The 23513-nt window shown below is 41.5% G+C and overlaps 1 protein-coding gene across 1 annotated transcript in view; it reads left to right on the forward strand.

Annotated features, from left to right (window-relative positions):
- The window catches only part of Erc2 (ELKS/RAB6-interacting/CAST family member 2), an 827882-nt gene that overhangs the window by 618104 nt on the left and 186265 nt on the right, over positions 1 to 23513 (forward strand). Inside the window, 2 exon segments of the mRNA XM_076931310.1 lie at positions 3784 to 3931; positions 5464 to 5592. Coding sequence (XP_076787425.1) covers positions 3784 to 3931; positions 5464 to 5592 — 277 coding nt within the window.

Here is a 23513-nt window from a genome sequence, read left to right on the forward strand (position 1 = left end):
GCAATGTGATGATTCTGCCAACCTAGAGCCTTCCCTCTCATAGCTCACACACATGCAGCCAGAGACAGCCTTAATCCTTCCAGACACCCTGAGGGGTGATGGGCCCTGCTTTTGTATCTTTATATATTTTTGTTATCTTTGGATAACTGCTCCTTCAATGTAATGGTTATAATTATTTACTGTAAATCTCAATATGTTTTAAGGGAATCATATTAGTCTCTGACCAGTATTTAGGTGAGGGTTTCAAAAGGCATATGATCATCATTAAATGAATTTTACTGAGAGTTTTATAATTGTATAGTACAAACATATATAAGACATATTGGTCAACCAAAATGAACAAAAACGAAGAACCAAATGGATTATTCTTATGACTATTAATATTTTTGAGTGGCTTTAAAATATTTTTATAAAAGTATTTTATGAGCTATATTTGGTGATATCAACTATAAGGAATTAGAAACTAGTTTGTATTTTTCTTTAACACTCAAGTGAGAATTAAAAATTACTGTATTGGGACTAGATTTGTAGCTCCATGTTAGAGTGCTTACCAGGCATATACAACACTTAGGTTAAATTCCTGGCAACAATAATGATAATAATAATAACAATAATAATTATTATTAATCATGATATTATTATTGGGACTTTTAATAGCATTATAAAAGGAAAAGTATTAAATCCCTGAACACCCTGAATTATAGACTCATGGGGAAGGGAAGTTTGGAATGCTCAGCCGTTGGGTTATGGTAACATTTAAGCATTGTTATTAAAGCTGTGTAACATCAAACTTTGGAAGAAGAAAATCGGCAAAGGGGGCAAAAGTAGACTCAGAAAGCCTTGTTCGGAGATTCTTGACATTTTTTAAGTCAGACTCAACCTAGATTGTCCCAGGCGTGCACATGTGAACACTGTGTGCCCCTATCCAAACATCAAGGCTGAGAGTGATACACAGAACATAAATAACTTTGCTGAAAACGTTTAAGTCTACAAAGCTTTGGAAGCTGGCACCTGTTGTTTCTTGGTGAGTTCGTGGATTTACTTATAGTACCTTACAGTGGGTAACATTTGTTCTCATGGTATCTTGTGGAAGGAGGGACCCACACAGCAGGGAATAAACAGAAAACTGGTAAAGGTAAGTCCATGTCTCTCACCTTCTCTTTCTGGGATCCTGTTGGATATTCACTTCCATCTCATGAACGATGGACAGTTTGAGCTGCCTCTAGTGGCATGCAGCAAGCTGTCCCACATCAGCCACTGGTACTAGAGATGAGAAGAGACGTGTGTGCCAGAGATAAACGATTTTATTACTGATAACACAGCGATCATTGTTAGCATGTTTGCACCCATTCCCCTTGCAACTGCTCCTACCAGATGACCAAATTCATGCAGATGTTTGTATTACAGGAGAGCAACTTCAGTCTTGGTACTTGAGTACTTTATAATAGGTAATGGCATGCCAGCCCATTGCTCATCACTATGATATGGCATAGCAAGCACACCCTTTGACCCAGAGAGAGACCACCCATATCCTTCACAGCTCATTACTATACAACTACCCTGGAAAGATCTACCAGAAAAGAAGATAATACTGTTGCTTTTGAAATGTACAGAAACACAAGACTCCTGATGAACAGCAAACTTAAAGGTTTTCACAGATCACTAAGACTTTTATGAGCATTCTAAACAGCTTCAAATAGCTGTAAAGAGATACCAATGGGGAGAGAGCACAATCTACCACAAGCTTTCCTAAAATTGATCCTTTAAGTTGCACCCATGGAAAAAAATTACTTTCAATGTCAGCTTTGGAGGAGAGAGTAAAATGCTGGGGTGACCTGTGTGATGGATGTAGGCACATCAGAGAAAATGACTAACGTTGGAAGAGAATGGGAGGTTTAAATAACGTATTTCTGCTTTCCTCCACATATGCAGAAGTTTGGTTCGGCCATTCAAAAATTTAAAATAAAAAGATTCTCAGTTCTCTGTCACCATTTAAAAAAAAAAAATTTGCAAAGCATCCCTGAGTGATAAGACTTGGATATAAACCTAAGCACAGGGGATCTCCCTTGTTTGGAGTCCACACAACCTCTCTAGCCCAGGATCTTAGAGAAGCATGCAATAACAGAGTGATGAGCAGCTCTGCCATCTCAAGATACTATCCAGTGAAGCTTCTAGTGTGAGCTTTACCAGTTTTTATTTGAAAGGGGGAGACGTTTTTTGATATGTTCTCCTCTTACAGACAACAGCCTGAGCCTCTGGCAGAAGCTCACACTGCCAGGCATTAGTAAAAGCTAGAAAGATCTTACATATCCATGTCATAAAAATTGGTTGGGAAAATAGCGGCCACCTTGTCCAAACATCTGGACAAAGCCAATTCTCATGATAGGGATAAGAAAATGCAGCCCAAGTGCATGACCAAGTTTTAGTCTTGAGACTTACATGCACGCAAAATTCCCAATATTGAGGCTCCCTTGAAGCTACCATGTCTTCTGAAGCATCTAAAATAAACATGAGTGTCCCAGGTGGTAGGGACAGAGAAGGAATCCATGAAACACACTCAACAATGCCATTTGTGTTTCAAAGTATTTGTCCCAGACTATCCAGGCTGCAGTTTGTAACAAGTACATTCCTGAAAACAGGTTCTAAAGGTGGGAGGAGCAACTCGGAACTTCCAAATAATCAGAGATCATGAATAAACCCAGAGGGAAATGTTTCATGTGTAATATTATTTATTATTAGTCTCTCTGTGTGTGCACATGTGCACATACATGTAATGAACATCCTTGAATGCATGATGGCGTGGGGACAGCATGTGGCACAGTATACTTATGGAAGGGAGAAGACAACCTTGTGGAGCTGGTTTCCAGAAAACTCAACTCAGTTTTTCAGGCTTGTAGCCCAAGTACCTTTACCTACTGAGCCATCTTGCTGGCTCTAGATTTCTTATTTTAAAGAAAAAGGTGAATTATGTTTTCAAAGCTTATAAAAGTTAAAAAGTGAACACATCTATCATAGAGCTAATGTTTTTGATCACCCACAACTCCTTCTAGAAGCTGAAACTGCCAAGGACAAATGAGGCCTTAAGTTGAGAGAGTATCACAAATAATAAATATACATTCTCATATCAAGTGACAAAAGCTACCAGGGGAAAACTAGACAGTATGATGTGACAGAACCTAAATGAGGATACAGCGTGGCAGGTGGGACATCACTGTGAGAGATGGTAACTGGAGAAACTTCTCTGCAGAAGACACTTTGGGACTGAAACCTAGAGGCTGAGGAGCTGTGTGTCACAGGCAATGCCTATGAAATGAAAAAAGGGGTCACATTCACTAAATAAATTGAAAATGAAGAGAGTCTTGTAACAATCTCTACCTGACATAGGAAGAATAATGTCATAAGTAAAATCTCACATGATAATAAGTTTGCTGCCTAGTTTTGTTAGGGTGCCTTGGAGACATAGAACCTTATTGGCAGATGATAAACAGGTTGATGGGTGGATAGATGTTTATCTTGATCCCCTCCTACTTTGTAGCTGTATTTATGAAGCCTTGGAAGGAACCCTCTCTCAGATGATACAATGAGCAAGTCTTAGTGATTCTGACCCAGCTACCTTGTCTGAGAGCAAAGTACAGTGCGTCTTCAGTACTGTTTAGAGTTCCTTCCCACAAAGATAATAATTTTGTGGCCCAAGTGAATTACAAATGCCAATTATTTGAGGATGCATTTTCAGTTTTGTTTTCATTTTACAAAAACATATCACAATCATCTTTGTCTTACCAGACAGGAAGCGCTACTCGCGGCCATCAGTGAAAAGGACGCAAACATTGCCTTGCTGGAGTTATCTGCCTCCAAAAAGAAAAAGACCCAGGAAGAAGTCATGGCTCTGAAGAGGGAGAAAGACCGACTGGTGCATCAGTTAAAGCAGCAGGTGGGGCGTCCTGCACGCCAGGTGTGTCTTGCTGGGTCTGGGGCCTCGGTGCTTTCCCTGGGGTTTGCCATTCTTCATTGTCTCATGTCCATTCTGCAGGCTCGCGCAGCTACAACCAGGTAGGAGCAAAACAGCCTGCGCTGTTGCTGAAATACCATGTTCCTGCTTCTCTGTGTTGATGTGCATGCGGCTGGGCTTGTATAACCTGCGACTGGCACTGCTTTTCTTTCTTTTATATTAATTAGCATCATCCTCGCAGAACTAGCACTTGGCTCTCTTCCTTTCAGTAGTCTTGCATTTCTAATTAAATCCTAGAAGCACTGCTTAATTGAACTCTGGGGACCATCTTTCTCGATCTTGCTCACTTTCTGGGCTCTGGGAAGAACTCCCTTCATCTACTTCCAAAAGCTCCTTTCTCTCTCTACTTTTCTAGCTTTTGTTCTTCAGCTGTTTCCTCTGGGATCTTTCAGGGAAGGAGCATCTCCCAACTCTACTCCCACTAGACTAGGCTTGGAGACCTGTCTGCCATTATTCATTCTAATTTATAATCACCCATTTGACCCCCATTATTCTTTATTTCCTTCTCTCTAGACCATGGTGCTTGTCTTAGAGAAATGGAAGGGGCTTTAACTTTTAAAGAAAGCTCTTTGCTTTGGGGAGGGGTTTCTGGAAGCAGCTTAGTTAGAAATAATTATATCTGAGGTATACTGGAAAACCATCCCTAAAATCTACAGATGTTGTTTCTTCTCCATATACAACTTGGGAAAGGACCAAGGTGTAGCTCAGTGGTAGAGAGAACTTGTCTATTTCTGTGTTCTCTCCCCTGCCCGTGTAGAGGGTGGGGAAATCACTTTTATGTATGATGAGGACATTGGTAAAGCAGTGGTGAAAAATAGTCATTCAGAACCTTACTTTATAAAACCTATGCAGCTCAGTGGTATGCAGCCTCATAAGGTGGTAAGGTGGCCACCACATCTCAACTAGAATCTGTGGCCCTGAAACGCTCCATGGCACATGGTTACCACATAGTGTCTACATTGATTTGGGGTCTTGGGACTGACACTTTGCCTGCTAAAATGAACTATGCTGAAAACAGTACCTGGGAATAAGCTCCCCCACCCCCACCCCCCACGCACAATGCCAACTTCTCCCTCCCCCCCCCCAAGGAAAATACATTCTTTAGAGGTGAGCTTGAATCCATTTCCTATTTCCTATAGGACTGCCTTGCTGAAAGACAGAGAGAGACCACTGCCATGCCTGGACACCTTCTCCTTGCAGAGGGAGGGTCTCAGTTGCTGCCAGACATTGGGGTCATTCCACAGAACGGCATGCCTTGCTATCACTGGCACCCAGGCTCAGGAACCGCTTATATCTGACCTCTTTGTTTGGGGCTGTGCATCTTTTACACTGGGTTTTTCAATCACTTGGGCTCAGAAAGTCAAGATAAGCATCCTTTGCTTTCCCCCAATTCCTCCCCTGAGTACTTAGCACCCTCCCCTCCTGCACCTAACCATTGTAGCTTTCTCCCACAGGTCTATAGGCCTAGGAAACAGCCCCCGTGCTCAAATATTCCGTGCACTTGTGATGCTGGCTACAGCCCAGATTTTACGGCCAAGTACCACGGGTCCAGCTACGATGCATACATGGGCCAAAGGTCTCAGGTCAGTCAGCTGCTAAGGAAACACACCTCATTGTGGGGTGGGCGTGCAGAAGACCTACCTCTTATCTTGACTCTCACCTCTTGTGTAGATTTCTAGGACTTGGTGGCCATGAAGTCTGGGACCAGAGAAGACAGCATCATTTTGTGATGTTTAGTATCATTTTGTGTGTTTTATCTTTCCCAGTGGTTCCAAATGTGGTGGCCACCGTTCAAGGTCAAATAGCTTTGTCAGACTGATAAGCCAGGCAAGGGCCAAACTGTTACTATCAATCGCAGGGGCTTGTTTTTTCTATCTCTTAGCTACATTTTTTTTTATATCACCCTCTACTTTGTCAAGTAAGAGATTTTTAATCTGCTCTTCTTTCTCTCTCAGTCTCATAAAACTGCATTCTCAGATGCCAGTAAAAACTGAGGGAAACTGTACAGAGCCTTCATTCTGAGACAGGTTCAGCTTAGAGTTATAGGGTACTTGAATATCCTAGCTGTGTGACTTGGTCTCTCGCCTAGACTGGGGCAAAGTTGGAAGGGTTTCTATGAAGAGAAAGCAAAGAAGGAGAGTGGACTACTGATGATATATTTAGCCTTGAAATCCTTTCTCCTGTCCCACCTACCAGACAGTGATAAAAATTCCATGTTTAGTTATCTTCACTGAAAGTGATTATGACTCTAAGAAAATTGCTAATTTACTTGTAAAGTCCATTCCATTTCCCTTTTATTGAGTGTTTGCTGTGGTATAAGCTTTGTGTTCAGGATCCTGCAGAGATTTTTTTTTTCCTATTCATCATAGCAGCTCTGTATGTAGAAGCCAGAATTTCTCCCTTTTTAGGGAGAGATCCAAGAGTCTTCAATTATATACCCAAAAACCCACAGCTGGTAATATGTCTCAGGCTTATATCTACCTGCCCTTTCCCCCACTTACACACACACACACACACACACACACACACACACACACCCTGCCACATGTAGGGAGAAGTCCTGGGTGACAAGTAAAGGGCTATTTCCAGAAATGGTGAAGTTCTGTACCTTCCATACCTGAAGTAGTTGATTAACTACCCATATCAAAACAACGCCAGCCTGAAGTTCTTAGGCTTAGCTCCTTTGATTACATCATAAGTAATGTCTAGTGAGCTTGAACCATGGGCTAGGAATGAATCTAAGGTCTTTGCATGTATTCACTCACTAAAACCCAGTAACTGGAGTGGTGGATGATACCCATAGAGACAAGATGGTGATGTCCAGAGAGGATAAGCATGTTGCTTAGGCCACACAGTCTTAAGAGGATTTTACCAAAGATATCCTGACTTGAGCTGCTTCCTTTGCATCTGCTTTCCAGAATAGGTATCTGGATGGTTGCAGATTTTCCCCTGGTCTTCTGTTTTTTCATTTGTCAATCAGGCTAATAAACCTATTCAAATATTTGAAGTGCAAGGTGTAGAGGGCCATGCATGTGCCCGGCACATAACGGATGTTATATGTATATACCCCATCTATCCCTCCTGCTGTTGCCATGGCTGCCACTACAACTAATTATCAATCAGCACGGCCAGTCCTCAGTGGCACTTTAAGTTTTATTGTACTGCCATCACCCTTCACCCAGATGTGAAGTAAAGCTCATGGAGAGCGTACTTATGAAGTGTGTTAGAGAGAGAAGACACTCTGGCACCCAGCCTTCCTAGCTCCATTCCCCTAACTCTCAAGCATTTGGAGAACATCAAACAGACATGTCACATGTCCTAGACTCCAGTCACAGTCCATAATGCTCATTAAATGGGCTTGGTTTGCAAGTGCAGCCTGTGGAGCTAGAGACCAGCCAGGGAAGATGAGCCTGAGACCTTACTTGTTTTTCAGCTCTTGCCTGGCTGAGGAGAACATTGCTTTCTCAGAGGCAAGGATGATGGAAAAGAAAGCAAGGTTATGGGGCCAGCCACCTCTGTGTCTGAACAGATAGTGAGGCTTTCAGTTCATGAGATAACTATGTTATACATGCTTATGTACCATGTTATACAAACGTAGTCAATCTATCTTCTTGTCCAGTCTTAAATCACACACACACACTCACTCACATACACTCACACACACACTCATACATACACACATACTCACACACTCACTCATACACACACTCACACACACACTCATTCTCACACACACACACTCATTCTCACACACACTCACACACTCACACACACTCACACACACTCACACACACTCACATACACACACTCACTCACACACTCACACACTCACTCACTCACACACTCACACACTCACATACACACACACTCACACTCACTCACACACTGACACACACACACACACTCACATACACACATCTATTATGGTTTTTTTTTCCTCATCAGTAGCCATCCAGCTTCTCTTCTTCATATCAGGCTCTTTGCCAGGTGCTGGGGATTCATCTGTTTTCCTACCTTGATGAGAAAGGCAGCAGCATCTTTTTCTGTTTTGAAATTGATCAAACCAATATTCCAAGAGGTCAAAGACTTAACCATCATCATACATCCATCCCTGCAGTGCAGAGCTGGCTTCCAAGGCTGGTGGTGCTATGACTTAGCTCTTGCTAGGTTGAACATTGCAGTATTGCTGGCCTTCTTTTGCTCTTCTAGGGATTAAAGTAAGAACAATCTGAACCAGTGTACTCTTCACTTTGCACAGGCCATTGGTCCTGTATTTCACAGATGTCATCCAAGGAAACCAATTCTAGTACCTCAGCTCATGAAGGAGAGAAGGGATTGTTTTCCTTGCTAAGAGCAGGTGCCTTATGGATATTTGACTTGGCAAGTGTTTACTGAGTGTGAGTGTTAGACAATTTTGGAATATTAACTAGGAACTAAAATGAGTGAAGACTTCCTTATAGAACTTAATTCTAATCATGGAATTAAGGCAGTAAACAACAAAATTAGTAACTACAGGGTAAAAACAAAAGAAAATACAGACCAGTGTTAGGAAAAGCAGAAGAGCAGTGGATTGGGGAAACTGGGGCCAGAGAATTAAAATTAGAGTAAGACATTAGAGCATTAGAGTGAGAAGAATTTAAAAAAAAAAAAAAAAAGGAACCTTGAGACAAGCAAGTAGAGAAGGATCCGGGATCCTTGCAGCCCCCAAGGCAGGAACATTAAGTGGAAGGGACAGGCTCTGTACCACCCTTGGACAGGATTTGACTCCAGGGGTGGAGGGCAAACCAATAGGTTTCTGGGAGTGAAAAGAGAGGCAAGCTGCCAGAGCAGAAGCCTGGCAGAGCAGACAGTAGTGGGCAACAATGGGGCACAGCAGGATGGAGAAAGCTATGTTCGGGAAAGTGAGCTATGCAGGACAGGACTCTAGTATAAGATCCGCTAAGAGACACCTGCTCTGGGCTAGAAATTCTCAATAATCACGAAGTAGAATATACTAACACAGCCTTGAGCAGAGCTAGGTTCGTCCACATGTGCAGCTCAGCATCCAGTGTTGCAGCTTCCCAGGGTCTGGCTTATGATTTAGAAGCATCAGCACTTTTATTAAAGCGACAGTAAAGACTCATGCCAGTCTATCCCATCTCCTGACATTTTCAGCTGATGCTAGAGCAAGGCCCTTTGACTGAAGGCTCCCCTCTGCACTACGCCTACAGTCTGACTGCTGCACCCTCTTTCTATGGTGGTGTTATCTGGGCCTAGATGTATAGCAGGTAGGTGGTCCAGCCATTCTTTGCATCAATGAGAAGAACAGAATCTTCCATAAAGATGTCTCATTTTGTTTTCACTGCCCTCCAGCTTTCACTTCTGAAACCTTTGCTTGCCTCTGCTTGACATCAGGATAAAGACAAACCAGTATTCTCTCTGCCTTGGATGTGATGTTCCTTCTGCCTGTAACACCTTTCCCTCTTTCCTTTACCTGCTCTCTTGTTCAATGTCAATGCAATGGTCACTTCAAGAAAGACTTCTAGAACTTTCTCAACTGCATCACATCCTCCAATTTGTCCCTTTATACTATGCATGTGTCTATATCTTTGCCCTTGTAATGGATGAAACTTTTCCCTACTAGTTTGTGACTTCTAAAAGAGAAGATGACCTTGTGATCTTCTGTTGCTTGTTGTTCACTTCCAGACTCAGCACAGTTGCAGACTTATAATAGTCTTTTATCAACCCCTTGTTGAGAGTGTGAATGAATGAGAGGACCACCGAGGTACCTTTTGAAGGAATGGGTCATTGGTGGCATCACATCCTCTTTGGAGAATATGCTTGTCCCATGCCCAAAGCGTTTGAAAGGGCGGCTAATCTGAGCCCTTTACCAAATCTCTTTACCATATTCTGCTTTTAACTACTTCCAGTGTCTTGGATCCTACCTTGAGTAAAATGTCATTCAGATCCCAGATGTGGCAGAGAATTCTCATTAGTCAGGGATCCCTCCATTCCATCTGTGGCAACTCCTGAGTGTCTCATAAATCAAATCGCTAAGAAATACCTTGACTCCTCCTGAACAGCTGTCAGGGAAGCCAGAGGTGATATGAAGTGAGTTCAGAAATTCCAACTATGCCTGACAATCTTTATGATGCTTCTCGAGTGTTAACATTGGGTTGTTTCTAGAAGTAACAATGCAGATTAACCTTCTCTTTCTTGTTTCATTTTAAAAAAAAAAAAGATAAAAGATTAGATATAGTGTGGTAGAGGAGGCATTTGAGTCAACCTAACTTTATTTTCTTCCCATTTCAGCTCCTTCACAAGCATACACCTCTAATGCTATGTTCTACCTTTAAAAAAATCTGGCTTCCAGATTTGTGCAGTTTTGGGAGTGGCTCTCAATTGGGAATGAGTTTTGTTTCTTGTTTTGGGGGTTTATTTTGGTTTGGTTTGGTTTTTTTCTTCCTCTAGGGAGTTCTGAAAATTATCAAAAATTACTATCTTTTGGTCTTTGGTGTCTTGAATTCAGCCCAACCCCCCAACTCCTTTCCTTTACCCTTGGGGGAAAAAAAAAAAAAAAAAAAAAAAAAAAAAAAAAAAAAAAAAAAAAAAAAGGACTGACTTCAAAATGATTAATTCTGAAACCATTGGATCTGCCTGCTGCTAAAGGGTTTTTGAAGAAAGCTTAAATCTAAATCTTACCCCCTAAGCTTTATTCCCAAATGTTTCCCTGTTGCTGAAGCACCAATAGGCACATCCTTGATGAAAATGCCTTTTTAAATGAGGGCCAGACACCATTGTTTAGTGAAAATTAGAACCAGCTTATTTCTCAGAACCAGTTAGAATACTTCTGAGATCAGAGATAGATTGAGCTTGGATTTTGTTTTCCTTTCTTCCCAGATCTGGGCATCGCTCTGAGCAATCAGGAAATGCACAGGTCAGTTGGGAGCAGGAAGGCGTTAGAGGAGAAGACAGGTCCACTCATTGGCTGCGGTTCCCCAAGAGCTGGCAGCGAGTGCCTGTGTCTCTGAAAACATTAGGATGGCTATGCCAGGCCATCACAGAATACTTGTCTCCCTGCTTCCCCTGGGTTGAAAGTCAGGATTGTCTTCAAGGATTAGCTAAACAGATATGGCCATGAATGGCAGAGGCCACCCTGCAAAGGGCCCAGGAGAGATTCTCCTGAGCCTGGAATCCTATTCACAACTGGATATGTGCATGAGTAGAGGCATGTTGAGGGGAAAGCCAGAATCAATGCATTGATCAGCCAGGTCTGTCCCTTCCCATTGAGACCAAGGAACTCTGTTGTCTACTTACATTTCTCTTGCATTGTATGTAGATGACCATTATAGTTCATGAGGTAAGCACAGTTAAACAGCAGTAGGGGAGCTCCATGCAGTAGGGTTCCCATAGCCCCTTGTTGTGCTTGGATGAGCTCCAGGGAAGCTTGATTCAATCCCAGCATTGTAATGTATCACAGACCCACTTCAGATCGAATTGCCACAGCGAAAAAGCATCGGTTGTTTCAGCAGACTCTCACTGGGTTAAGTTGTTCCTGGTCCCCTGGTAGGATGTAGACACATCTCTATCTTTGACTTCAATGCCTCATGTGTGTCTGAAGTATATTCCAGAGAAAAACCTTAAAACATTCTCAGATCTCTTCTCCTCAGGTCAAATGTAGGCTGTTCTGGTGTTACTTTAAAAAAACAAGACAAAACAAAAACAAAACAAAAAACAACTCTTTTGTTAATATCCAGTACTTGGACAGGATTCTGGTGTGCTGCCTCAGTGTGGATACTTTCTTTTCCCTAGGCTGATGCCTCACTCACAACACCCAGAGAATTCATTTGGCCCACAAGTGTAAACCTAAGTATGTTCAAAGACTCTGGGGACCAAGTATTTTCTCTGTTAAAGCATGCTTTTCTCTTCTCCTTAGGAGGGCATCTTCACAGATCATGAAAGGGACTCTGGTGAACCACCTTTGGGTCTGATCAGAAAAATCACATTGTAAACAGTTTCCTCCTGTCTCTAAGCATGGTTTGGTACACCTCTGGCATGTGTTGGCACTCTAGATTTGAAGCTATTGACTTCACCCTTAAACATGGATCATGCGTTTATGGTTCCTACCACCAGTAAAGTTGATATTGGCTCATAAAAGAGACAGGGGGACCCAGGGTCAACCAATATTTGCAGAAGCAGAAATTTCAGAGTTGTCTGACAGAGTTCATGGCCTGTCTTTTGTGACAAATGCCTGTGTAACTTGGATGCTTTCAGTTATGTTTCAAGGTTCCTAGAATAAGTATTTCTAGTTGTCAGTGCTTGGTTTTGGGGTGCCTCACTTTTAAAGGGCTCTTATGTCAAGGGCTCATTCTCTAGTTGCCATTACTAGTGAGAAGTTGACTGTAACAGAAGGGCTCTGCCTTCCTGTAATGCATGACCTTATTAGGAGGCAGTGGGAGAAAATAGGGCTAGAACCTCTTTGAAGAAAGTAGGTCAGTTAGAGAATTGCCCTTAAAATACAAACCTTTTCTGTGATGTTCTGTTTGCATCTTGGGCAACAGGAAGGGAGCAACTCTGCTCTCATTGTCTCTGTCAGAAACGGTGCAGCCTGGAGACACACACTGAGACTGTGAGCCAAGTTAATCTTTCCTCTTTAAAGACCATTTCTCTCTGGTATTTGTCACAAAAACAAAGGGTTTAGCACACTAGTCATAGAATGAAATATATGCTTTTAGTGTTTACTTTTAGTTTTCTTCAGTAGAACAACTTGAAGAAAGCAGCTTCACCAGGATGCTATCCTGATTTTAGAAAAAGCAAGGAGCTGGGTGTGGTAGCATAATTCTGTAATCTGGACACTTGTGGGAGGCTGGACTGGAAGGATCGTGAGTTTCAGGACAGCCCTAGCCATATGTTCACAAACAAAATAAAAATGAAATATGAACAAAGAGAACAGGAGGAGGAAAAGATAATACATGTGTGGGGATTGGGTCTGAGCCGTTTGCCAACTTCACTTCAGTGATCTGAAGCCCCAAATAGTAGTACCTATGTACTGGCAGAACACACTGGAATAGTCAGCTTAGGGGACCAACCACAGAACCTTCTGCAGTCACCAAAATCTTTCACATTCTAGCTCTCCTTCCCTCTCTTTCTTCCTTTCCTGCACCCACTCCTTCTCCTCTTCTTCCACCTCCTTCTCCTCCTCCTCTTCCTCTTCTTCCTTCTCCTCTCTCTCTCTCTCTCTCTCTCTCTCTCTCTCTCTCTCTCTCTCTTATTCAAATTGCACATCTGTGCTCTATTTTTAAACATTTATTCTTTAAGTGATAACGCATGTTTTACCAAGCCTCTTATTGGATTAGACATGTTTGAAATCCCCTCAACTTTAACCTCTTCATTCCCAAAACCAATGAAATGCACGTCAGCCACCAGAACAGAGCAGAGCTAAGAGAGGTTTCCCAAGATGTTCCCAAGTCACCAGACTGATTCATAGGGGTCAAGAGATCCCATCAGGGGTGCTGGGTTTTTTGAGCTGCTAGTGCTTCAAGGAGGAGGAATCTGACAGTCACATTGTGCTGACTTTGTGTGTCTTGGCATGACATTGCTTCTGGATGTCTACAGAGCCCAGGTTCTTCATAATAACTTTCATGTGACCATTTTAGGCTGGAGTAATGGTTTAGAATTCTTACATTTAACTTAATATTGGAGTAGGAAATTTGGAATATATTCCCCCATTTAATTCTCATGAAACCCTTGAAAACCCGGTGCAAATAATCTCCCTAGTGATGCAGAGACAAAGTACTGGAAATGTGCAGGGCCAGTTAAGGGGAGGGTAGAAGTAGGTCTCAAACCAGACTGCTTGCATGCTCTTCTCTTTAGAAGAACTGGTGCAAAGAAAGAAAGAACTAGAAGCAGGTAAAGAGGAAGGGAGAGAAAGAAAGAGGAAGAAAAACACAGAAAGATTTTTCTTTTGAATCTTACCACTCTTTCTCAGTTCCTCTGTCTGGCTCCTGTTGATTGGAGGCTTCCCTGTACAGACTATAGAGGGTAGTGTATCCTCCCCTGGATCACCAAACCACTTCATAAGGCACTCCATCAGGACTCAGGGTTTCCTGAGATGCTGGTACCTACATGCCTGCCTATGGCTTGCAGGTTTTTAATCTCAAGGTAACTGGTTGGGAGACTTCTTTCTAGTTTTGTCACTTGACATAATTAATTAAAAGATAGGCTTCTCTTGATCCTGATATCTTTCTCCCTGTCCCTGTCCCTGTTCTTCCCCTTCCCCCACTCTCTCTCCCTCCATAGTTCCCTCCCTGCCTGCACCCCTTCCTGCTCCTCATAATTAAAAGTCCTTTCAAGCTGTCTTCACCTTATCATTTCAAATGAATGAAAAAAAAAAAAAAAAAAAAAACCAGCTTCCTGCCCTTGTGTCCTCCTGATGCTGAACTTCAAACTGGATGAAAAGCCCTTTTCACTGGCTTTGTGCTTCATCCCTTCATAGCTGTGTTCAAGTCACACTCATGCCACCATGGATCTGCACTGTTCTGCAAATCAGTCTGTGCTTTCCTGGGCTTCAGACACACATGCACAGATAGACAGACAGACACCAAACAGAAGACTGTACTATGGAACTTAACTGACTTCCCATCCTGTTTACTTGATTCCATCTGGAGAAGATGCAGATTGTGTTGTTGGTTGTTTTTGTTTGTTTGGTTGGTTGGTTGTTTTGTTTTTCTACAATAAGCTGAAAAGCAAATGTAAATTTTTCAGACTCAAGTTTGATGATTTTTACTGCTCAGAAACTATGTTAAAATTTAATCATGGTTTCATTGTGTAGCCATTCCTATATGAACTTTTCCACAGCAGAGAACATATAAATAAATATTTTGACATAGAAATAACATATACTCATCAGAAAAACTTCAAAAAATGTAAAGAAAAAAATCCCAAATTACTCATAACCTCAGCACTCAGAAGTAACTGTCATTAAGATTTATAGTTTCCTACATTCCACGGTCTGTGCACATCTGAGTGAGTACACGACCCACTGAAGAATGCAAATCTCTCTTATCTCTTTATGCATTTATATTGTGTATGTTTCCTGAGTCCCCGAAAGCCATCAGAAGCAGATCTATTTTCATCATTCCCTTATACTGGGGATTTTACTTTGTTCCTAGTTTATACTTTTATATTCGTGCTATAATGAACACTTGAATATGAAGCCTTTTAAAATTATGTTCCTTAAGATTACTGCCCAAAATTGACTTACTGGCCAGGGTTGTTTATTGAGGATTTTGGAGAACTGAGACATAGCTCTCTCCTACAAATACACCTGTCATCTGTTAATGCTTAACTGACCAGTAATAGCTTAATGCTGACCAGCTGTATTCCAAACACATGCCATTAGCCACTGTGGGCAGGGCATTATCATAGGTTCTTCCAATGCTCAGAGAGCTGAGAGAGCCAATAGCAGAGAGAGGTTTTTCAGATGGGATGTAGGAAAACAAGTATTAATTGAGCATGTACTATGTTCCTGGGACTGTTCTGGACTCTGAGGATGCTACAGTGAGCAAAACAAACAAAACTCCTAACCTGGGGAAGTTTGTCTTCTAGTGATGGGGACAAAAGAGAGACAATATATAAATATGAAACGTGAGATATGGAGTAATGGTTTGTATCGTAGGGAAAAAATAATGGTGCTAGACTCTGAAGAACTTCATCATAGAGGTGCCCTGAGATAGATGCATTGAAAGAAATTTTATATTAAATAAAGGGTATTCCATGTGGAGCATTGTATAGAGTGAGAGCACTCATGTGGAGCACGGTGCAGGGAGGGAGCACTCAGTGAATACACTTAGCCAGAAGTCTGTTCTTCAGTCTACTCCCGGAGTGCAGTTACTGAGTTGGCAAGAAGGGGGAGCCAGAGCCCTACAACACACTGTTTAAATGAGATTTGGTGTGTGTGTGTGTCTGTGTGTGTGTGTGTTAATGCACACAGCAACCCAAACTCTACTATCTTATCTCTGTCCTAATACAGGCATTAGCAAATGTCTGTTGTACACAACCAGCCAAGTCTGCATCCTAGTGATTCGTAACACAGTCTGGGAATGGAACTGTGTGCAAAGGTTACAAGTTCAGATAAGAGGGAAAGCTATCATCCAGAAAACAATGAGAACTCACAAAAATGACACCTCAGAAGGCCAAAATACGGGGCTGTGTATACGTGTCCAGAAACCTCCGATTAACTGCTCGTCTTGTGGCTGCTTTACTTCCTCTTTCTCTTGAGCAACCACTCCTAGAATTACAAACACAGCTTGCTGGCTGGCCATCAACTCTGCCTTCTGTGTGCTGGAGTAAGAGGGAGACACAGAGGTCAGAAAGCCAGGCAATGTCTGTTGTCAGGATTCCTGGGCTTTTTGGCTCTGTGGCTGACCCTTTTAAAAGTTTCAATGAGGGCTAGAGAACTGGCTCAGTGGTTAAGAATACATACTGCTCTTCCTGGGAATGTGAGTTCAATTCCCAGCATCCACATCAGGTAGCTTACAGCTGCCTTCAAGCCCCAGCTCCAGGGGGGAATCTTACACCTCTGACCTCTGTGGGCACTTATATCCATTTGGACATTACCACCACCAACACATACACACAATTAAAATAATAGATATAAATCTTGTTTCTTTAAAGCAGGATAGCTCACATATAAATCTTGTTTCATTGAAACAGGATGGCTCACTTCATCAGGAAGGTCCTGGCAGACATGGAAATTTCAGGATCTAGAAGTGGACCCAGGAAGTGGGATTCTAGTCCAGTTCTGATCCCAGCACTCTGTAAAACTTAGACAGTGGATTTTATTTGTCTCTGGGGGGCTCTTTGCCTGTCTCAGGGTGGAGATGGAGAGCTCACCAAACTCCGAGATCCTCGGCGCTTTGGTGGTCTGAGATTGTTTCAGCACAGCCACACTTATGACTGGTGGGACACCTGAGAGATGACTGTGACTTTGAGGGTGCCCTGGCACCGTTTTGAGTAGAAACGATATATCATCCCATAGACTATTAGCCCAGCTAACACTTCTTAAATAAACACAATGCCGGGCACAGAGGTGTCTTCTTGTTTAACTTATTGCAGTTCTCATAGAAATTGGAAGATGTGATGGGCGCCATTTGAAGATGGGTAAAGTGAGTCATGGTTCTGCTGAGCCAGTGTGCCGGTTCAGCTGTTCTGTACAGAACTCCACTGTCACTTCCTTTCGTGCCTTCCAGAATTTGGTTGCATCTTCCTTACAGCCACTCTTTGAGGTGTCTAGATTTCAGTGATAGTAGGGAATAGGGAAGGATTCAAAGCTTACTCCTCTGGCAAATGTAATCTGGACTGGTCTCCACTTGCTAATTGGATGAGAGTGAGCAGATCAACTTGCCTTCCTAGAGAATGGGTCCATTGTTTGTTACCTTACACACAGAGGAGCATTATTTAAAACATTTGCTACAGGGCATGATTCTTAACAGCCGCAAGGGCACTACAGCTGAGTGAGGTATTGGTCTTAGTCCTAAAATGTGAAAGTGGAGCTACCGTGTGCTTTTAGAGAATGTAAGGCTGTGCTTGTAGGATGGTGAGCCCGGTCTCTCCTGAGCCTCTCAACATAAGCCAAAGTCTACTTGACTGTACTCTGACTAAGGAGGAATTTGAGTATGAGCATTTATAAATAGATCCATGTATTCTGCTTTGGGGGTTCCAGACCCTGAATTATCTATCAGCAGCATCATAAATGAAGCAAAGGGAAAACATATTTAAAAAAAAAAAAAAACTAGATTAATATGGTCCTTTCCCTTCTGGGAAAGGAATGTTCATCTCTCCCACCCCTGATTGTATGTGTCCAGGCAATAAGAAGCCTATTGGGCCAAGCAAGGCCTTCTGAGGCTTTTTGAGCTGGGGTTTGACTTTCAGGAAGAGCCCTGAGTTCCTAAGCTTTCTAGTGATGCAACCCTTGATGAGGCAGGGGAGCAAAGAGTTGTTGTTTTGGAGAGTAAAGTGAGATTTCTCAGGGTTTGTTTTTTATGAAGCTGGGACACTCAAGTGTTGCTGATTTATCTTAATAGCAGATACTATGAGCAAATGTCCCAGTTGTCTCTTTGTGCTTTTGGCAAGTCTAGATACAAAATGGAGTGGAACAGACCCAACCAAAGATGCTAGCCCAATGTTTAGGAGTCTCAATCTTCCTCACTTTAAATATATAGTTTAGAATTGCTTCTAGAGCCAGCCAGGCTACAGGTGGACATGTCTCTCTGGCCAGAGACAAAGAGGGCTCCATCATCAAGCATTTCTGTTGCTAGAACAACTTGCTCAGACTTGCAAAGAATTGGCCATTCTTTATACTACAGTAGTTGGTTCCTTAAAGTCAGTTACTAGTTCTGGATCATGGGTGTTATTGCTGTGTAAAGAAACTTTCTTTTGTCACAGGAGGAGCCTTCAGCTTGTCATACACATGATAAGGACTACTCAGAGGACACAGTGACAATAGCTCCTGAGTAAGGACTAGAATGAGACCATGCTAAACCCAGGGCTTTAGAAGTTGGAATATAAATTTTGTCAAAGCCGTGTTCGGTGCTATAACATGTGCTAACTCCTATTAGATATGGATATGTTCTCATGGCTTAATTTGGCATATTGAATTCATTCTTCAGATTCTCTTTGGGGACAGGAAAGGAAATACACAACTCCACTATAATTTTTCTTTTGTTTCTTTAGAATGGGACATAATTTTTTATTGTTAGCTGGTGGAAACTGATGAATCATGGCCAACTATGGCTCACCCCCACAGGAGGAAAGTATCAGGCTATGGCTGAGAATGTAGTCTTTGAAACAAACCAGAATATCTGAGTTTTGAAATTTCTTCCCACTTTAAAAAAAAAAACAGAGACCAGGCTGTTGAGAAAATAAATATTTTGACCAAAGACCAAAAGAGTGGAGAAAGCTATGTCTTCTCTGAGGAACGTGTTTGAAGGCTGTGTGACCAGTCAACTTAATGGAAAGTCCATGAGCCCAGAGGAAGTCAGCCAGGAGCAGGCAGAGTGGTCTACTGACCTTGGTCTTTGCTTCTTCCAATGAAAGGGCCCAAAGCTGGCTGTAAGCCCAGCATTCCACACTCCTGAACCAGGTCATTCACTTAAGCATCACCTCAGGCACATCCTATCATTTTGCTCCTACTCCTGGTGTTGAATCAAAAAAAAAAAAAAAAAAAAAAAAAAAAAAAAAAAAGGAAAAAAAAAAAAGAAAAAAAGCTTGGAAATAGGTTTTCCTCTTTTGGCCCCAGACAGTTGCATCCTGAAAACCACTGTTGAATATTTTAAATTGCTTGGGTCGGAAGCAATTATGCCTCTTCTTTTCTTTGATCAGCATCTCACATAGTTTGGCAGTCAGTCACCCTTAATGCCCTGGAATCTTGAACTGGATGGCTCTGTCCAGGCTTGGGAGTTATTGAATCACTTAGAGTTATAGGTGCACAGTTATTTGAACAGGATTGTTGTATCCATGATTAAAATTTACTCTTTGTTTCAGTAGAGCTGCTTGGTAGATTTTATGAGTTAGGGATCCCCTCAAGCAAATATACAAGGAGAAAGCAGGTAACTCTTCATCCCTGCTTGTCAGGAGAGTAGCCACATACCGCCTTGTATCTGTACCTGTTCTTCAGCTTCTCCCAAGAACAGAACCCCAACTTATCCTTCTATCTCATGTAAAAATGGGACATAGCAAAGACAAAAACAGTTTCTGTGCACTATGTGCAGACTCAAATTATTTTTGAAGGTTCCCTGGAACCAAGGTAAAATTAAAAAACAAAACACAAAAACAAAGAAACCACTCAATATCTCTTGGCCTGCTGACTGATTTGTGGAACGTGATTCTCACCTAGAAACATCTGAAGTAGAGCCTTGGTTCTCACTTGGATTTTTATCCAGTTATTGTGCTCTATTTAAAGTCAATCTCAAAGAAAGCAAAGGACAGCAGATGCTTCATTTTGGTAGAAAATAACATTCTTTTGAAATACTGGTGGGATGTTAGGATGTCAGTTCTTTTATACTGGTGAAATGTGAAAGAGTTAAACTGGTTCTAGAACAAACCAAACAGAAAGCACCATGCATTTCCTCCAGGCAGAGCTGGTACAAATCATGCCAGGCTTCAGTCCCCAGGTCTTTATGATTAAGAAAGCTTCACACCCTCTGAGAGGCATTGCTGACAAGGAAGTATGAGAATTTGAAAGGGAGGAGAGAGACATATAAAACACGATGTGTTTGAACTTCAGTTTCTCAGGGCTTCCGTATGGTGCCTCGTATATAGACAGATAAAGAATAGCTGCAATCAGAACTGAATCAAAGGTTCAGTCACTTCTGCTTGGCCACACACCTACCAGAGAAGCTCAGGACTTCTGACTCCACTTCTAGATCTTTTAACTCACCAGGATACTCCAAGTTACAGCAATTTCCTTTAGAAGAGCACATCATGAGCCCAGCTATGATGAAGCTGAAGAGTCTGGTTTGGTGGAGGGGGCTATTCCTGACCAGTGAAGCCTCAGAGTAGAGCTGATTCTCTATATACTTGCAGTTAGAGATAGACCATCTTTGAGAGAGTTTTTATGGAGAAAGCTGGAAAGAGCTAGGTGGTTTAGAGAGAAAGGGGTTGGCCCTGCCCAGCAACTGAGCCATTTCTAGCTGATGCACTAGACAATAGGGAATCATTCTGCTCTCTCAAGCAAGTGTGATGTGAAAACTGTCATCACAGAGCAAGCTTGGAACCAGAATTTTCAACTAATGATAAAATGTCTCCTGAGATATTAGGGTCATTTCAGCTCATGAGAGCTTGCTAAGCCTTAGACACCGCCCAGGGCATGTCCTCATTGTGTATAAACTTTATAGAAGTCAGTTGGGTATGGCTTGGCTCTTTCGTTAAGGCATCTCCACCTAGTCACCCCAAGAATAAAATAGTAGCTTCCTTTTTATGCGGTTATAAGATGTGGGTATCTGAAGGATTTTTCTCTGTAACACAAATGTCAAATAAAGTGTTCCATAAAGTTTGAGCGTCAGAGAGAACCTTGGTTCATTAACCTTAAAATGCTGGAGAACTAAAGACCTAGTTTATTAACAGTTTCCAACTCCTGTCTGCTCCTGAATAGTCATTATGGTATATTATTCTTTAATGGGACTTTTTTTTCCAAAAATAGTAAAGGGGAGACCCCAATGTACCACTTGATTTCTGTGTGTTCTCTCTTTGTTGTTGTTTTGTAGTGTAATGTCCCCAGGCACATGCTGCTTCTGAGCTGTAATTACACTTTTAACCCAGCCCTTTATGTCTGGGTCCTTAATGTCCAAGCTCCTATATAATTACCATGTTGACTATGTGGGAATGAGACAAATATTTTTTGCATGACTTTACCCTATACATTACTATAGTGCTACACTCAGGAACTTCCTGAGCTTGGAGCTGTACTCTCAACTTGAAAAGACCCAGCAAAGAGAGATTCCTAATCTCTGGCCCACAGTGCTGAATTCAGAACTGCAGTGACTTGATCCAGCTGAGGTCCCCTGAGCTCTTGGGGGAGGATTTGAATTTGGCACTGGAACCTTAGTCCAGAGCCTGACATGGACTTGGGGACATTTCCTTTTCTAGCCAGCTGTGTGTTCATATCTCCAGCCATGTCTCTCCTTACAGTTTTGAAGTATGAATTCTTTAGTATTTGAAAGGGTCCAGATTTCTAACTGAGACCTCCTGGAGGAAGTCGCTGTATTTTACCAAACTAGAAAAAAAAAAAAAGACTAGTGATGCTGGTTGCTAAGAGACATAGAATTTGGAGGGGTGGGGGGAGAAAAGGGTGGGGCTGTAGCCGGTTAGTCAGGAGCTAGTCAGGGACTCCGTTTGATTCTGGATTGTCTTAGATCACTAAAACAAAAGACACCAGAAGCCTAAGTCCCTGAAAGTTAAGCTTCTCCATCTCTCCCCAAAGTCTTAATCCTGTCTTCTCCAGAACTGAAGTGCTTACCACACACAGCATTTCATAATTCCAGAAGCAATTTCCATCTCTTCCTTTGTTTGTGTGTGGTATGAGCAAATCATTGTGATTTTGTGTATCATTTCCTGACATGTATTAAATATTTACATCTTATAAAAGAGAATAAAGGATAGAACCTTATCTTGAAACCTAAGTATCTAGCAATGATCATCAGTATTTTCTGCTCTCATTGTGGATCCTTTTCCTAGGAGGCTAAAAAACCCACAGATACACTTATATACTATTTGATATGAACAGCTTATTCTATAACACAGTTTTATTTTCTTCCTATTCAACTCTATGTTATGCTATATTTTCCTTTTTATAAATATATACCACTCTTTGGAGGGTTGATGAGTATTCCATTATAGCAATAATGAATATTCAATCATTTGTTAAAACAAATTCTTATCATTTAACATTAAAACCTCTCTTTGATTGACACAGTGATTAATATCTCACCGACATCCCCTTTGTTGCCTATCCCATGCCCTGAGTTCCTGTCCAGCTTTTTCTTCATGAGGAGAATGTTGGAGTGTACGTGCATACACACACACACACACACACACACACACACACACACACACAGTGTCCATAGTTTGAATATAGATTGAGAATACAGTCCCAAATAGCCATTGAGAACATTTGTACCAGTTTACAGTCCTACCAGTGGTAGATTAAGTTTATATATATATATATATATATATATATATATAGAGAGAGAGAGAGAGAGACTTAATTATATATATATATATATATATATATATATAATTTTTTTCTAAATTTACCTATTCCCAGAAATTGACCTCTAAATATCTCAAAGACAATTGTCACTTATATAAAGTAATGTAGGTCCAATTTTGAATCATGTTCAAGTTACTAAACTGATAATTTATGAAACTTGGAATAAAATCAGCCATCACTAAGATGCCATTATCTCTAAAATTAACAAGGGTCCACTCACTTTGTTTTTCTGATAAGTTCAGGAAGGGCTGGCATAGGCACAGGGTACCAAGATTTTATCTAGACAAACTCATATGTACTTTTTTCTCTTTTCTCTTAGCTAGTTTGAGAAAGAAGGACTGAGGGATGAATTCATAGCTGACTGAAAAGTTTACCTTTGGCAAATTAGCTGAGGAAATACTGTCACCTCTACTGGGATGATCAGAAGGGCTGGCATTGACTTCCCAGAATGCACATGGGATTAATTATGTCTGGCCATTCGAATACTTGGCTTTTGAAAGTGGGATGCCTCAAAATTGTAGACGTTAGTGAAGCAACATCAGATATAATCAAAGTTAAACACATCAGCCAATGGAACTATATACCCAAATCTAGTTTGGATAAGTGTAAACAAAATACTTAGTTAAAATGTATAGTTTATACTTAGTAGTAAAATTCATGTGTGTGTATGAGTGTGGATATGTATGTATGAGTATGTGAGTAAGTGTATGTGTGTATGAGTGTGTGTGTGTGTGTGTGTGTGTGTGTGTATGAATG

Source organism: Arvicanthis niloticus, chromosome 3, assembly GCF_011762505.2.
Source record: "Arvicanthis niloticus isolate mArvNil1 chromosome 3, mArvNil1.pat.X, whole genome shotgun sequence".
In the NCBI taxonomy this organism is placed as follows: domain Eukaryota; kingdom Metazoa; phylum Chordata; class Mammalia; order Rodentia; family Muridae; genus Arvicanthis; species Arvicanthis niloticus.